General features: G+C 39.5%; 4 protein-coding genes across 5 annotated transcripts; 3 read left to right on the top strand and 1 right to left on the bottom strand.

The window, feature by feature from the left end:
• The first annotated feature begins 414 nt into the window (after nucleotides 1-414).
• On the top strand, nucleotides 415-4,010 carry LOC105160341 (protein DETOXIFICATION 12). The gene is made up of 7 exons (XM_011077675.3): nucleotides 415-758; nucleotides 2,110-2,654; nucleotides 2,763-2,849; nucleotides 2,947-3,003; nucleotides 3,122-3,360; nucleotides 3,450-3,655; nucleotides 3,777-4,010. Exons 1-7 carry the CDS (start codon nucleotides 522-524, stop codon nucleotides 3,837-3,839), a joined length of 1,434 nt encoding a protein of 477 aa, XP_011075977.1. The 5' UTR covers nucleotides 415-521; the 3' UTR covers nucleotides 3,840-4,010.
• Nucleotides 4,011-4,709: 699 nt separating this feature from the next.
• LOC105160332 (ATP synthase subunit beta, mitochondrial) lies at nucleotides 4,710-8,666 on the top strand. The gene is made up of 9 exons (XM_011077665.3): nucleotides 4,710-5,283; nucleotides 5,959-6,034; nucleotides 6,124-6,212; nucleotides 6,341-6,458; nucleotides 6,535-6,638; nucleotides 6,729-6,887; nucleotides 6,974-7,198; nucleotides 7,283-7,594; nucleotides 8,050-8,666. The coding sequence occupies exons 1-9, from the start codon at nucleotides 4,822-4,824 to the stop codon at nucleotides 8,161-8,163; spliced, it is 1,659 nt and encodes a 552-aa protein (XP_011075967.1). The 5' UTR covers nucleotides 4,710-4,821; the 3' UTR covers nucleotides 8,164-8,666.
• A 691-nt stretch (nucleotides 8,667-9,357) lies between these two features.
• On the top strand, nucleotides 9,358-13,119 carry LOC105160312 (fruit protein pKIWI502). Its single transcript, XM_011077637.3, has 5 exons — nucleotides 9,358-10,045; nucleotides 10,973-11,072; nucleotides 11,191-11,286; nucleotides 11,366-11,446; nucleotides 12,602-13,119. Exons 1-5 carry the CDS (start codon nucleotides 9,564-9,566, stop codon nucleotides 12,662-12,664), a joined length of 822 nt encoding a protein of 273 aa, XP_011075939.1. The 5' UTR covers nucleotides 9,358-9,563; the 3' UTR covers nucleotides 12,665-13,119.
• Nucleotides 13,120-13,354: 235 nt separating this feature from the next.
• LOC105160318 (FAM133-like protein) lies at nucleotides 13,355-15,815 on the bottom strand. 2 transcript variants are annotated; one of them, XM_011077647.3, is made up of 3 exons: nucleotides 15,658-15,815; nucleotides 15,088-15,153; nucleotides 13,355-14,593 (listed from the first exon to the last, which is right to left on the bottom strand). In XM_011077647.3, exon 3 carries the CDS (start codon nucleotides 14,544-14,546, stop codon nucleotides 13,500-13,502), a length of 1,047 nt encoding a protein of 348 aa, XP_011075949.1. In that variant the 5' UTR covers nucleotides 14,547-14,593; nucleotides 15,088-15,153; nucleotides 15,658-15,815; the 3' UTR covers nucleotides 13,355-13,499. The 2 variants fall into 2 exon arrangements, with proteins under 2 accessions (XP_011075949.1, XP_011075957.1); XM_011077655.3 differs by having other exon boundaries at nucleotides 13,355-14,560.
• Between the last annotated feature and the right edge of the window lie 8 nt (nucleotides 15,816-15,823).

The raw sequence follows: 15,823 nt of genomic DNA, 5'->3' as shown, positions 1-15,823 counted from the left end.
CTATCAAAATCTGTAATAGTTGATAGGCCTATTTTTTTTATTCTTTGGGCTTGGATCACTTGAGGGGGTTGATACCCAACACAAATTCATTGAGAACTAAAACAGCAAAAGTGACTTCATTTAAAAATTGAAATTGCAATTATCCCAAATTTTGTACATTCAATCTCACGATTATCATTGTACTCATGGACTTGTTTTTGTAACATTAGGATTAGTTAACATACAAACTTGGACCTTTGTCTTGTAAGAAGTCGAAAAAGCCACTGAAGCACGGGAAATTTACATGTTATGTATCTAAAGTAAACTGCGGAGTCGAGAGTCGTAGCAGATTTTGCTAGCAGTACGTATTAGTTCCCTTTATTCTAGTTTAGTAACTAATAAGATATCTATCTTTCTTGCAGAAAAAAACAAAGTAGCCTCCAAGTCCAAGGTATATACACTATAATAAGGACCATGAAACAGACAACCCTTTACTCCTGCAGATGCAATAGAGATTCTTGTGAGAGAGAAGAGAGAGAGAGATGGAGGAGGGTTTGTTGTTGAAGGAAAGGGTATCAGAAAGGAGAGTGAGATGGGGAGAGATTGGGGAGGAGATGAAGAGGTTGGGTTATTTAGCAGGACCTATGGTAGCTGTCACTTTATCACACTACTTGCTGCAAGTTATATCATTGATGATGGTTGGTCATTTAGGTGAACTCTCTCTTTCCAGCACTGCCATAGCCATCTCTCTTGCTGGTGTTACTGGTTTTAGCCTCCTCGTATGTATCTCTAGCAGACTTCCCTTTTCTCTGATTTTCTGTGTGGTTAATTATTATTTTGCTTTCACATTTGGTTTGAGGAATCACAACTTGTCTGCCATGTTTGTAACTTAGTGTCCGTTCAGATTCACCTTTATGGAAATGTTTTGAACAATATCCACTTAAGGTGCTAATGTCATCTGCAACTCACACCTTTTGACCTTCATCTTGTTTGATATGCTGCCTAATGTGGAAACTTAAATCATGAAGAGAAGGATATCCAGCATATACCTCCAGCACATACATTACTTAATATAAGTTCAAACTTAAGTTGTCTCCTACTTCTAGTGAAGAACTGCAGTAGCAAGTAATCTGAGAAGAATCTCTCTTGCTATTGTACAGGTTCTTCATTGATTTCATCTTATTTTTGCTACCACCCTTTACTTTCCATATATCTCATCAAAGGTTATCTGCACCGGCATCATATTCACTATTGCCTTGGAAAACAACTCACAATTCCTGCAGTTTAATTCTTTGCTGTATTCCTTTCAAAAAAAAAAAAAAAATCTTTGCTGTACATCACAAATTAATTCATCATTGAGAAGGAATATTTATTGGTCAAGGACCTCATTGCATTGATAAATCAGAAGGACCATTATGATGATAACATTGTTAGCCAGCCTAATATACTTTGTAGATCATGAATGACAATTCCATTGCTGTATGTGGAAGAAAATTTGAAAAGCAAAGTAGTGGTTGGCTAAATTTAAACCTCGAGTCCTAGTGACAACTGACTGCCTTGGGAAGTTTGAAGACTTACTTTTTAACTGACTGAGACATCCACCCATAAAAAACCCTGCACTAGATGATGTGTCTATGTTGGTGAGTTGTTACCGAGTTGTGATTCCCATTAAATCAACGGAGGACCACAACGTCTGTTGTCTTTTAGGTTGGCCAGTACGCACTTCTATTTATTGTCACTTGATAACGGCCTTGACATGAATAGGTGTCTTCTCAAGCATTCGTCCTAACTCGATTGGTATCATCAGGTTCAGTCGCATATCCCTCGAACCATTATCCTTAAAGACTGTCTTAACATTGATGGTTGTCATCTAATCCGACTAATAATCTGCATGTCCATGTAATATGTATACAATACGTGGTGCTTAAATTATGTGACAACTGCTACATTGAAAAACATTTAATCAGTTGAAGTTCCCACAGATGTGCCTTAATGTGTCTCACATCAACGTTTTGATTGTGCAAAGAATACAATTTGGTGAAATATGTTAGTTCAAAATAAAGTGAATTGATTGTTCACTACACCGAGTACGGGAGTATTTTCTGAACTTTCTGATTTGTCGTGAAACAGTTAGGTATGGCAGGTGCACTGGAAACGATCAGTGGACAGGCTTTTGGTGCTCAACAATACGAAAAACTTGGAACTCAAACTTACACTGCCATTTTCTCTCTGATCATTGTTTGCATTCCTTTGTCCGTCTTGTGGACAAATATGGGAACCTTACTCAAATTTGTTGGCCAAGATCCTCAGATTTCACATGAAGCTGGAAAATTCATGATGTGGCTTGTTCCTGCTCTCTTCGGCTATGCAGTTCTTCAACCACTTATTCGGTACTATCAAATGCAAAGCTTGATTCTTCCCATGCTGATAAGCTCGTGTGTCACCCTTTGTTTCCATGTGCCAGTTTGTTGGGCACTCGTTTTTAAGTCTGGATTAGAGAATCTTGGAGGTGCTGTTGCCATGAGTCTTTCGATGTGGTTGAACGTGACAATCCTGAGTTTATACATGAAGTACTCCCAGGCATGCGCAAAAACGCGTTCTCAAATTTCAATGAAGATATTCGAAGGAATAAAAGAATTTTTCCGCTTTGCAATTCCTTCTGCTGTAATGATTTGGTAATCACTTCTCTTATCTCTACTCCAACTTTCTACAGACTAGCACATTCTGAGTTTTCTAGAAATTCTATATGTCCTAACAGTTTGATTTTTTTAAAATGAATGCAGTCTTGAATGGTGGTCATTTGAGCTACTTATCTTGCTGTCGGGGATTTTACCAAATCCTCAGCTTGAAACCTCAGTGCTGTCCGTGTGGTATGCTTCTCACAAGTATTATTGATATCGTAATTACTACAAGCATTATTCAACTATACATTGCTACAATCTGAATCTTAATGCCTCATCTTGACAGCCTAAACACCATAGCTACACTTTATGCAATACCATATGGACTGGCTTCTGCAGCAAGGTATACTTAAAGGATATAGATCAGTTCTGTGTCGTATGATCTCGTGTCTGTGTTACATGTGGTGCTAATAAACGAATCTCTTACCCAATTCTTAAGCTGTGTGAATATTAATGTTCAGCACAAGAATTTCAAATGAGCTAGGAGCTGGGAGACCAGAGGAAGCTCGTACATCAGTCATCGCTCTAATGCTTATTGCAGCTGTAAATGCAATAATCGTGAGCACGGGCGTCTTTGCCAGCCAGAATGTTTTTGGATACATTTTCAGCAATGAGAAAGAAGTCGTGGACTACGTAACAAAGATGGCTCCTCTTGTTTGTCTATCTGTTATAGTGGACAGTCTCCAAGGGGCCCTTTCAGGTTAACGAGACTTTTATCCTCAACCATACAGATCTCTCTCATAGAAAAGATCGATCAACTTGCTTAATCTTCCCATTCATTTCTTGCAGGCGTTGCCAGGGGCTGCGGGTGGCAGCACATTGGGGCCTATATCAATCTTGCAGCATTTTATCTTTTCGGAATTCCAATTGCAGCTACGTTGGCTTTCTGGTTGGATTTTAGAGGAAAAGGTCTATGGATTGGAATACTCTCTGGTGCAACTTTGCAGACGATCATGCTTTCCATTATAACGAGCTGCACAAACTGGGAAAAACAGGTCATCATCTTCTTCTTCTTTTCCTAGTTCATGACTGATTGTAGTTTTGCTCTAATTCCAGAGTTTCAGTCTGTCTGTCCCTTAGAAAATGTGTTGATTGTGGTAGAATTTCAATGTGCAGGCAGCTAAGGCAAGGGAGAGGTTATTTGAGGAGAAGTCTTCATTTGATGATAGGCTTACTTGAGCAAATGATGAGGCTATTGCTGTACCAAGGAATTCCTTTGCGTCAACATTTTAGTTCTACTAGACCGAAAGAAATTACTCTTCGACATTGAAATTTCAATACATATTTTACTCATATTCTATGTCAAACTCTTTTATCTCGATACAACTTTTTAATTCATTTTTAAAGACATTTTGAGCGCACACTCAATTTGGCTTATTGGATTACCAATAAGCCTAAAACTGATTATTCTTAGGTCCATGCCGGAATGGCTAATTGGAATGGATTGTAAATTTATTGGCAATATATGTCTATACTAATTTATATACATGCGGTCTAATAATTTGTCAATCTACCATAAGATGGTATAATCTCTCTTGTTCTTCATAAATACCCGTACAAAGATAAAAAAAGAATATATAAATATTTTTTAAGGGGATATTGAAATTTCATTTAAAAATAAGAAATTATATTTAAAAACAATTAAAACTACACATACATTACTTTTTAAAAAATTACATTTACAACTAAGCCTTTATATAATAATAGATATAAACTACCACTATAAATCTCAACCCAACACAAAGATTGAAAATATGTGTGTAATGCCAACTATATCATGAAAAATTATTAAAAGAAATTCAATGTAAAGGGGCAAAAAAAAAAAAAAAAAAAAAGAAAGGAGCACAAGGTCAAAAACTGAACAAGTGGGAGGTGGATTTTTAACCCTTTTTTATCTCAAGGCATGAAAAGTCAAAACCGAAACTAACCCCCCCGACGCCACAGCATATTCTCAAGCACCGGGCCCTATTCCCCCACAGTAAGAAAAGGAAACAGTAAAAGTTAAAATTAAAAATCGCATACCCAACTCCTCCGCTCTCTCTCTCTAGATTATAACCCCCTTTCTCACAAACCCTAGCGCTACTACTCTTTTGCTCAGTCTTTCCCCTTCACTCCACTTCTCCCTCTACGAACCCAAACCCCAATCATCAACTTCTCCGCCATGGCTTCCCGGAGGCTCATAGCCTCGCTTCTTCGATCCTCCGCCGCCCGTCGCCCCAGATCCCCCTTCCCCTCTGCTCCGAAGCCCGGTCATCGCCCCTCTCCTGCTGGACACTTTCTCCACCGCTTCGCCGCCCACTACGCCACCTCTGCAGCTGCCCCAGCGCCTCCGTCCTCCAAGCCGGCTCCTAGTGGTGGGCCTGGAGGCAAAATCACGGATGAGTTTACGGGTCAAGGCGCGATCGGGAAGGTGTGCCAGGTTATTGGTGCCGTCGTCGATGTGAGGTTCGACGAGGGTTTGCCCCCCATTTTGACGGCGCTGGAGGTTTTGGATAATCAGATCAGGCTTGTTTTGGAGGTGGCTCAGCACTTGGGTGAGAATGTGGTGAGATGTATTGCTATGGACGGTACTGAAGGGTTGGTTAGAGGCCAGCGCGTGCTCAACACTGGTTCCCCCATTACTGTGAGTTTGGAAGACTTCAGCTTTCGTTTTTGATATCATTTCAACTTAGATTTTGTTGATAATTTCTGTTTTTGGTGACACTTGACTGAATTGTTTGGAAATGGGTTTCTCGATTTCTAGATGGGATCTCGATTTGAGCTGGATTAATTTTCTTCTTTTTCTTCTTCTTTTGCATTTTTGTTTTTCGGATTGTTGGGTGCCTGAATCTCTGGATTTTTCTGTTAATTTAATGCAATTGATTGTAAAATGGCATTTTTTTATTTCGGGAATAAAGAATTAAGTCATATTTTGAGTTTTGATTTGGAGTTTTATGATTATCATTCTTGGTTGAATCTTATGGATCCGTTTATTCCACCGAAGCAGGGATTTGCCATTCTCACTTGTGTATTGAGATTACATTTCATTATTTAAACAATGGGATTGTTCTTTTATCAAATGGTTTCTGCATTTCCAGAATACTTGAATTCTAGTAGCAGGATCACTCATAATTGTTTGTACAATTTTACTTTGAGTTTGAATGGGTTTTCTGTATTAGGATACTTGCTATTTGTTCCCTTTGGTCTTACTTGCTCGTGGGTTGTGATTGCTTCTAATTTCTTAGGATATTGCTTCATGTCACATGGTAGAGTTAATTTCTATTCGATAATGATTTTGCACATCTGCTTGTAATTGTAGGTTCCTGTCGGTAGAGCCACTCTGGGACGTATTATTAATGTCATTGGAGAGCCTATTGATGAGAAAGGCGACATTAGTAAGTGATGGTGTTATTTTTTCAATAAAAACAATCATTTTATGATTGAAGGAGGGTGCAGCTTTACTAACAAATGAGTGATGATGCAGAAACTGAACACTTTTTGCCCATTCACCGTGAAGCTCCAGCCTTTGTGGAGCAAGCTACAGAGCAACAAATTCTTGTCACTGGTATCAAGGTACTTGATAATTCGTTTGATGACTCCTGCTCACACTGACTCACTTTTACCATGTTGCGCTTATATTCATTGGGTTCCTTGTTAGATGCTGATATTAATTTTTTCTTTCTTTTCTATAATAATGCTAGGTCGTCGACCTTCTTGCACCGTACCAAAGAGGAGGAAAGATTGGACTGTTCGGTGGTGCTGGTGTAGGAAAGACTGTTCTTATCATGGAACTGATCAATAATGTTGCCAAAGCTCATGGTTGGTCCTTTTTGGGATGTTAGAGCCTTAGTGTGCTTGATGCTCTGATCTTACTGTTGCTTATCTTCCTTGCCAGGTGGGTTCTCTGTCTTTGCTGGTGTAGGAGAACGTACTCGTGAGGGTAATGACTTGTATAGAGAAATGATTGAAAGTGGTGTCATTAAGCTAGGTGATAAGCAGGTAGGCATCCCTCAATTTTTATTATACGTGTTTAAAATCAAAATTGCTATTACCTTTCGCATTACATATCATTGTTTTATCTTTTATCAGGCTGACAGCAAATGTGCTCTAGTCTATGGTCAAATGAATGAGCCCCCGGGTGCTCGTGCCCGTGTTGGACTTACTGGATTGACCGTGGCTGAACACTTTCGTGATGCAGAAGGGCAGGATGTGCTTCTCTTCATTGATAACATTTTCCGTTTTACCCAAGTGAGTTTGCATTTTTTAATGACTGTCCAATAAGTATTCTATGTTTGTTCCCCATGTTAATATTACATTTGGTCTGAACTTCACAGGCTAACTCAGAAGTGTCTGCTTTGCTTGGGCGTATCCCTTCTGCTGTCGGTTATCAACCTACTTTAGCTACAGATCTTGGAGGTCTTCAAGAGCGTATCACAACAACTAAGAAAGGTTCCATTACATCTGTCCAAGCCATCTACGTGCCAGCTGATGACTTGACAGATCCTGCCCCCGCAACAACTTTCGCTCACTTGGATGCCACAACTGTGTTATCTCGGCAGGTATACAGAATTTTCTGTAAGTTGCTGCAAAGAAACATCATTTCGAGCAATGATTTTGATTGTTGGTGGTGTTGTTTGTTACAGATTTCTGAGCTGGGTATTTATCCTGCTGTCGATCCTCTTGACTCAACTTCTCGCATGCTTTCACCTCACATCTTGGGAGAGAATCACTACAACACAGCCCGTGGTGTACAGAAAGTTCTTCAAAACTACAAGAATCTTCAAGATATTATTGCAATTCTGGGAATGGATGAGCTCAGCGAAGATGACAAATTGACTGTTGCACGTGCTCGCAAAATTCAGCGATTTTTGAGCCAGCCTTTCCATGTTGCAGAAGTTTTCACGGGTGCCCCTGGCAAGTATGTTGAGTTGAAGGAGAGTATTAACAGCTTCCAGGTAAGAATTATATATTTGAAGTTCGTGCAAGATTATTTGCTCTGTTTTCTATTTTTTATGCCATCTTTATGTTTTCAGTTGAAGTTGATAAATTTTGACACTATTTTCTTATTGTATATACTTCTGAGGAAAATGGCATTAGTCTGAATTTGTTAATCTTTCTTTAAGAGTTTAAGCTCTTGTAGCTGACATATACAGAATTGTGAACTTTTTCGGCTCAAGACAAGCTAAGACTTATCTTTTCATGCCCCCATTTCTCTAATACTTTGTTTCTAGACATGATAAATTTTGTTTTCTGATTGTGGAGTATCCTGGTAGTTATACTCAACTATTGCTGTTGAATTTGCATCTGCGATGGTCCAAACTGTCATCTGCTGTCATACCCTGATGCATTCCCTTTTTTGTTTTTTTTTTGATATGGTGCCTTGATGCATTCCTTGATTGTTCTGCAATAGGGAGTGTTGGATGGAAAATACGATGACCTTCCGGAACAGTCATTTTACATGGTTGGAGGAATCGATGAGGTGATTGCCAAGGCCGAGAAGATTGCCAAGGAATCTGCTGCTTAGATATAGACCAAAGTTTTTTAAAGACACTTCATCTTGTCCCGTTCTACTGATAATTGCGAAAATAATTTAGTTCTTGGCAATGCCAGCATCAGGAGTTTTATTTTGTTGGGACCGAAATTTTCCAAATGTTATCTTCCTGTTTTATATGTGGTGCGGTAAATGATACAATTCTGGAGCCAAGAGGGCCTCCCCTGCCAAGCCCCCATTTGTCTTCTCGTGTGACACAATAAGGGGGGGTTGAGATGGCGGACTTGTATATTTTTGCTTGAATTTATCTTCTGAATATTGGATGCGCTCGCTCTGAAAGTTTATTCACTTCTCTGTTCAAGGAGGCTTATTCTTGGATCAAGTTGAGTTAGTGTGGTTCGGTTTCCTGGGTTGATTTGTACTGCCAAATTTGATGCCCCCTTGATTTGAACGAGTAGTACTTAGAACATTATTGTGAAGTTATAAGTGTTCCAGTGTACCGTAATAAATAAAATTGAACGCGAGTTATTTTTTCATTCTAGCTCCCAGGTTTTTGCTTATGTATTTACGTACTGTATTCGGAGGCCGTTGGCCGTTGGTGAAGCAGCACCCTATGCTATTGTGTGAAAGTGGCGATTCTCATAGTAAAATCACCTGCTGAAATAAGATTGATAAATTCCACTTCACTTTTGTCTTGGAGTTGATTCAAGTACTTTGCTGAACCTTTGAAAAATATAGGGTGTGTGTTCTTAATATTAAGTGGGTTTAAAATTTATCATAATGATAGACAAAATACTTAATCTAAGTGTATAGATTGGGATAATTATATTTTTTTTATCCCTGTTCCTATGGTTCATTTATACAAAGTGCTACTGACTTTTAAAAGATTACACATATAATTGTTAGAAACGTTAATTTTATTTGTATGAACAATTATATTTTTTTTAAAAATTATATATATACCCCAAAAGAATATCAATATCACTGTACATGATTTTTGTAATTACTTAAAAAATATAAATAACTTATATTAGATAAGGGGAGGCAAATAAATTACCTTTAGAAATTTATTGTTATCAATTAACTTAAATTTGTGCTAATTATAAATTTGTTTAATCAAATTAATAAAATTTTTAGTAAATCTTGTTTGTCATACAAAATAAATGAGAAAATCACATCAACCCAACAAATGGAATGACTAAATCGAGATGTGCCACGTAGAAATTGCACAGTAGCTACAGCGGACCAGCGCACACGCGAACCTTCCCACTCCTTCACCCCGCCGCCCGCGGCGGGCGCTTTTTGGTCGCCTCTACGACAAACTCAAACTGTACAAAATCAACTATCCCGAAACATCTCTATTTGCCCAAATTCCGTTCCCCCCATTCAGCTCCCATGCTCCGTTCTCCACCCTGTCTCTCCGCCACCTACCCATGACCCTCTCCAGACTCAAACCGCTCCGCCGCCTCTCGCACCACCTTCACCGCCGCAGCCTTGCTTTAACCGCCGCCGCCGTCCGCCAAGACACCACCCACTGGACCCAAACCCCGTTGGTGAAGGTCACTCCTGCTGCTGAGTCGTTATTCCATATCAGCGTCGACATCTCCGATTACCCCGAGCTCGCCACTTCTTATACTAAAGCCGGCCAATATTTACAGCTTCGTCTCCACGATCCCCGCACCAGACCAGCGTTCTTCGCCATTGCGTCGCCTCCGTCAATTACAGCCTCGGAAGGCGTTTTCGAATTTTTGGTGAAGTCCATCCCGGGCTCCACAGCCGAGCTCCTTTGCGGGCTACAGAAAGGTGATGTTGTGGAATTAAGTCCGGCCATGGGAAAAGGTTTCGATATCGATCGGATCTCCCCGCCGGAGAATTATCAGACGGTTCTCATTTTCGCCACGGGATCCGGAATCAGGTAATTACTTGTCCAAATTTGTTAGAATTTTGGTATATTTGCCAAATTAACTTTCTTTTCCCTTTCTTTGTGGATGTTATACATTAAATATTTTTCATTTATTCTTTTCGTTGGACTTCAGTGTGTGGTTTCGATATTTATATTTTGACCTCGACTTCGGATGTCAAATCTCGTGCTTGGATCCATTTGAGATTGTATGTTCTAGTCCCTTGGACCTCTTGATAGTTGGTTCCTGGTGATTTTCTCAGGTCTAATGTTCATTTATGACAAACTAATCTTTCACTTCGAATTGAAGTCAATACCATTCTGGGAGCCCCAGTTTAACTGAAGAAGAAAGTTTTAATGTAGCACCATGATCTAAATATGGTTAGAATCATGTTTTTAACCATTATTAAATGCTCCCTGGAGGTGAGTATTCATGCAAGAAATGTCTTACAGAATTCAAGACTGCCTTCTTGTTTCAGTTTTCAAAAGATCAGTTGGGGAGAGATTTGTCTTGAATGGCCATTAGATGATGGTTGGTGATTAGGCTTGCCATAGATTTCTTTTCGGTGGACCCAATTGTCTTATAGATTTCACTTCAGTGATAGGCATGTCACATATTTTCTATGTCCTGTGTCCTTCATAGAGGAGCAATACACTATCTTTTGTGCTTACTCCGTCAATCAATTGCTCACCTGGTTTTGTTTGATTTATAATGGAGAACTGGCATATGATTAAGATCAATTTTGCTGATTATAAACATGGATTATGTGAAAATTGATTTTACCTTACACTTGTATGGTTGTATAGTATCAGTTCAACATTCAGGAATCTCCACAACATTTTCTAATTAGGAAGTCACCTATTTTGATCATATTTCCTAAAAGTTGCATTGCGTTCTTTCCTCCATCTTTTTTATTCATGTGTTTCTGTCTTTATATGTAGCCCAATACGATCTTTGATTGAGGCAGGCTTCGGTGCTGATCGGAGATCTGATGTCAGACTCTATTATGGTGCCAGAAACCTTCATAGAATGGCATATCAGGTACAACTGCTTGCTTATTCTGAAGAATTGTGTGCATTTCTGCAAAGGGGTTAATAAATAATGTCGAATTACTGTCTTTTGATTCAAGTTTTATTTATATAGTGTAAAATTCTTGTAGGAGAGATTTAAAGACTGGGAATCTTCTGGTGTGAATATTGTGCCAGTGCTGTCTCAGCCAGATGATAGTTGGATAGGGGAGCGAGGTTATGTACAGGTTGTTAAAACACTTGCCTTTGAGGGCAATGTACTTGATGTCTCTTTTGTTTGTTAAATTCATACTATTGCTTCTGCAGGCAGCGTTTGCTAGAGCGAAAAGAACCTTCAGCCCTCGGTCTACTGGTGCAGTGCTCTGTGGGCATAAGCAGATGGCTGAGGTTTGTAGCTTTTTCCAGCAATGATTGAACAAAATCAGCTATTCTTTGATTGATCTTTCGGATAGTTTGCAGATATATTTCCTGTTTTAGATTATTGTGTGATAGTGACTAAAATATGCAATCAATAATAGACCTGTCACACTAATAGGCTTGTGTTTTCTTTCTTTGTTGTTGTTTTTTTTTTTTAAAATTTCTGAACCACCCTTCTTAAATCATCATTTGAGGTTGCTTTTGGCAAATTATGGTGTCATGTTAATATCAACTTTTCTGTACATATGATTTCAAGTCCCTGCTGTCAGTTGAGAGGGGTTTAGGATTCAATGTATTTCTGCACAAGGGAATATGAGACGTTCTTGACCCATCATGGCTGACTCCATTGAATCAGTCTCCTCGCCAATAACACAATCAAGATTAAACATCAGGGCATGCTTATGCGTAGGGCACATGCTAAACACTCGAACATACACACATACCATTAACTGGAGATGTTCTAGACCAGGCACACAGTGGGGGCAAGGCAAGGGGTTTAGTGTAGATTGAGATGGGGATTGGGTTGGATTATGTTTGTTTTTGTGGTGGGTTGGCTTGGGTGTTGTGGGGGGGGGGGGGGTGGTGGGCAGAAGCTGTCTTTGCTTTGAACAGGATCCCTGATGAGGAGGAATTTATCCGTACATGTTACAACTGTAAGTCTTCTGTGAATCGCATATTCTCAGACTTCAATGAGAAGTTGGAACTAGATGGAACTTTTGAGGTTGACTTGTTCTAAAACAAGGACAGAGGGCCAGAAGGGTTTGATCAACACACCACTGTTAATCAAGCTTTGCTAAGAGCTTACTCAGATGGTTGTGGCTTATTGGATGAAGGTTAAATAGCGCACAAATTAAGAGCATAAGGAACCATCATTAATGGTGTACCCAGAGGGGGGAGGTGATCACGATTTGGTGGAATGAAATTACGAGGTGCATGTTTACTGGGATATTGGACCATAAAGTTTCAAAAATGCTTTAGGTTTAGAATGTGTGAAAATAGCATTACCATACTATTCTTCTATGGTGAGAATTAGAGATTCAGAACTACTTTCTGTGTTCCGAGGGCCAAAATTTTCGTTTTGATGATGCGTGCAGAATACTGATTATTATTACATGCTTCTTGCAGGAGGTCACTTCTGTTCTTGTATCAGATGGAGTGTCAAGTGAAAAGATTTTGAAGAACTTTTAAGAACCATATGTTTGGAACGTTTAACCATGTATCATTTTTTTTTTCTACATCTTGTGCTAAGTATTGAGGATCAGCTTAAATTACAGAATAAAACCATCTTGTCAGAATATGAGCATACATCCACTTGAAGCAGGCATCCAGTTTAGAGGGTAGTCATCACACTCAAGTTTGGTGTTTCAGCATTGAGTAAAGGCATTAGTCCTTATCAGTGCAAGCAGGCATCCTGTTTAGAGGCCTAACCACTGCACTTGATTTTAGTATTTTATTATTCATATTTTTCGAGGGTCACAGGTCAAGTAACCGACTATTGGTCCTGTATTTGCGATATCTTAATTTAGAAATACATCTCACAGAGGAGAGTTTCCCCATTTGTTTTTACATACAATGTCGCGTGTAATCATGGATACTTACATTTGTGCTTCTGCTGTTGGCAGCAGCTTTTTATTCTGTGTCAACTCAGTCCCTGCTTCGTTTCAGCACTTTTAGCTGGTCATTTACTGTATCCGCACAATCACACCACAAAGCTACACTGATGTGCCGATGGACATTGCATTGAGGCACATTTGCATGCCTAGGAAGATAACACCTTTACAACGTACCCAGATTGAAGACCACAAATAAGATAGAAAATATATAATCACCAAAGATGAGTATCCGACTGAACATGAATTTCATCTGTTAAGGCTCAAGTTTGCAATAAAGAAACAATTCCACCTATCTTCCAGCAGGCACAAAGGCCGTAGAGTCATAATACAGTCTCAAACCACAATTCATGTTGAACACAAACCAACACATTCACTAAATGAGCAACATAGTAATCAACAACAGCAACTGTCTAAAACAGTTGGTGACTGGCCTTGCAAAAATCTACACTTTGATCATGTGCCTTGGCATGGCTGTTCAGATCTACTTCTTGAGAACCATTTCCAATGGGTTCGCCGTTGGGATTTGCAGGCTGTGATGCTTTGTCATCAGGATTTGCAGGTTGTGCCACTTGCTCTTTGCTACGCAGGTCTTCAAGCGAACGTGGGTGCCCATTTCTCTGATGATGGTGGTGATGATCATGTCGATGGTGGTTCTTTCTGTTCCCTATTCTACCCTGTTCATCATCATTAGATGACCTCTCAATAGATCTGCTCCTCCGGTGATGCTTGTACCCATCAGAATCGGAAGTATCATGACTATAGGATCGTCTATGATGTTTGCGGTGCTTCGAATGACGCTTCTTCCTGACAGCGTCCTCATCACTTGAAGATTCTGAAGAGCTGGAGTCTGATCTTTTGTGATGCTTTCGGTGTTTCGGGCGGCTTTTTTTCCTATCATCATACTCATCACCAGAAGAATCTGAATGGCTAGAATGAGATCGTCTATGATGTTTATGATGCTTTGCGTGGTTCCTTCTTCTGATTGCATCATCATTCTCGTCACTGGAAGAGTCTGAAGCACTTGAATCAGACTTTGAAGCATGCCTGTGTTTTTTATGGCTACGCTTCTTCCTCTTCTCTTCTTCCAAGTCAGTATCATATTCATCACTGCTGTCATCAGAACCAGAGGATCGCCTCTTTGGCTTTTGCTTGGATTTCCTATCCTTCCTCTTCTCATGGTCACCACCATCAGAATGACTGTGCTTTCTTCGCTTGTGAGACTTTTTCGCTCTCTTTCTACCCTCGTCATGGCTATCAGTTCCGCTATCTGAATCAGTCACAGACACAGACCTTCTCTTATGCCTAGCCACTTTTGCCTTTCTCTCCTTGGCTTCAGCATCAGCTTTTGCCTTTGCAGCTGCCTCGAGTTTCTGTTCCCATTTCAATGGTGCTTCTTTCTTTGCCAAAACTCTCTTTTTCTTCTCCTCGACCAACTGCATAAATTTCTTGGCATCCATAAACACAATCCTACCTGCATTTGGTATGATGATGACCGGAAGTACATCTCAAAGAGAGAAGGAAACAATGTTAGTTCTTCCATCATAAAAAACAAACTACCAAAACTAACAAAAGATTTAATATAAAGCTAAAAAGAGACATGCAACTCCATTTTAAGAGAGACAAAGAAGAAAAATCAACAGAAACTGCAATATGCACCAAGCAGCCCTCATTCCCTTTCATTCAGATGTGTAGAAGGTAATAACTATTCCATTGTAATTTTTTCCAAGCAACTCCACAACCACCAAAAACCCCAAATCACATTCAGATAAATTTCACTGACCATTTTCTGACCCTTTGTGCACGCATAACTTGCAAAGTGGTTCAGTAATTAGACAAACGAATTTAACCACCTAATCACTCTAGCATAAAAGAAAGATGAAAACTTTCTCTACCAACAAAAAAAGTCGCAAAAGAAATTCAGCATAAATCAATATTACTCGGGCACCAAGAGAGATCTTAGACAACAATGCCATAAAAATCAGAATCGGGTTTTCTTACCTTATGACAAGAACAGATATCCACAACAGCCCAATAGAAAGCACACAGCTCAACGACCACTTCGCTCTACAAAACCAAAAGGCAGAAGGATGATCAGGATAAACCCAAAACTGAGATATTTTCTTCAGTTACGCAAAAACCAAAACCACACAGCCCAAACTCTAACATATTTATAGGGGGGAAGAGAATAAACCACACGTCAAGATCACATAAAATACCAAGCATGATTACTCCAACAAGAAAACAAACACACACAGCTGAATAAACCACACGTCAAAATCACATAAAGTACTCGAACAAGAAACAAAAACCCTAAAAACCGAATCTTTTCAAACGCAAGAAATTTACATTCCCTTCTCAAAACCTTATTCAGCGCTCCCAGGTCGATAATCTACAGATCGAAGAAAACAGACGGAAAAAAAAACCGAAAAAAATCGAGGAAACAAGAACCCATCTAATTCGTGAAAGTTCAATTGAACCGGACAAGCCCGTCCAAGAAAACCAACTCCAAATCACACATAATCATGAATCAACGTGAATGCAGTAGAGTAGAATACCAAATTTCCATACCTGGCGACCAGATCTAACGCTGCTTGTATTTGGGGAAGGCTTCAGAAGTTGGAGGAGCTGTTATTGACTATTTTGTGAGCTGCCCTTTTCTCTAGAGGGTTCGATAGCCGCTGCGAACTGCGTATTTATAAATGGTAGGAGACGCGTTTTTGCGGAATTTGAATTC

This window comes from Sesamum indicum, linkage group LG1 (genome assembly GCF_026168435.1).
Source record: "Sesamum indicum cultivar Baizhima isolate 11 linkage group LG1, ASM2616843v1, whole genome shotgun sequence".
Taxonomy (NCBI): domain Eukaryota; kingdom Viridiplantae; phylum Streptophyta; class Magnoliopsida; order Lamiales; family Pedaliaceae; genus Sesamum; species Sesamum indicum.
Note: the sequence above shows the minus strand (reverse complement) of the source record. Positions and strands in the feature narration are given on the sequence as shown.

Coding starts and splice junctions, on each gene's coding strand:
- LOC105160341 (XM_011077675.3), top strand. CDS start 522: ATGGAGGAGGGTTTGTTGTTGAAGGAAAGGGTATCAGAAAGGAGAGTG. Junction 759..2,109: donor TTACTGGTTTTAGCCTCCTC/GTATGTATCTCT, acceptor GTCGTGAAACAG/TTAGGTATGGCAGGTGCACT. Junction 2,655..2,762: donor CCTTCTGCTGTAATGATTTG/GTAATCACTTCT, acceptor AAATGAATGCAG/TCTTGAATGGTGGTCATTTG.
- LOC105160332 (XM_011077665.3), top strand. CDS start 4,822: ATGGCTTCCCGGAGGCTCATAGCCTCGCTTCTTCGATCCTCCGCCGCC. Junction 5,284..5,958: donor ACACTGGTTCCCCCATTACT/GTGAGTTTGGAA, acceptor TTGTAATTGTAG/GTTCCTGTCGGTAGAGCCAC. Junction 6,035..6,123: donor TGATGAGAAAGGCGACATTA/GTAAGTGATGGT, acceptor GTGATGATGCAG/AAACTGAACACTTTTTGCCC.
- LOC105160312 (XM_011077637.3), top strand. CDS start 9,564: ATGACCCTCTCCAGACTCAAACCGCTCCGCCGCCTCTCGCACCACCTT. Junction 11,073..11,190: donor TTCATAGAATGGCATATCAG/GTACAACTGCTT, acceptor AAATTCTTGTAG/GAGAGATTTAAAGACTGGGA. Junction 11,287..11,365: donor GGGAGCGAGGTTATGTACAG/GTTGTTAAAACA, acceptor TTGCTTCTGCAG/GCAGCGTTTGCTAGAGCGAA.
- LOC105160318 (XM_011077647.3), bottom strand. CDS start 14,546: ATGGATGCCAAGAAATTTATGCAGTTGGTCGAGGAGAAGAAAAAGAGA.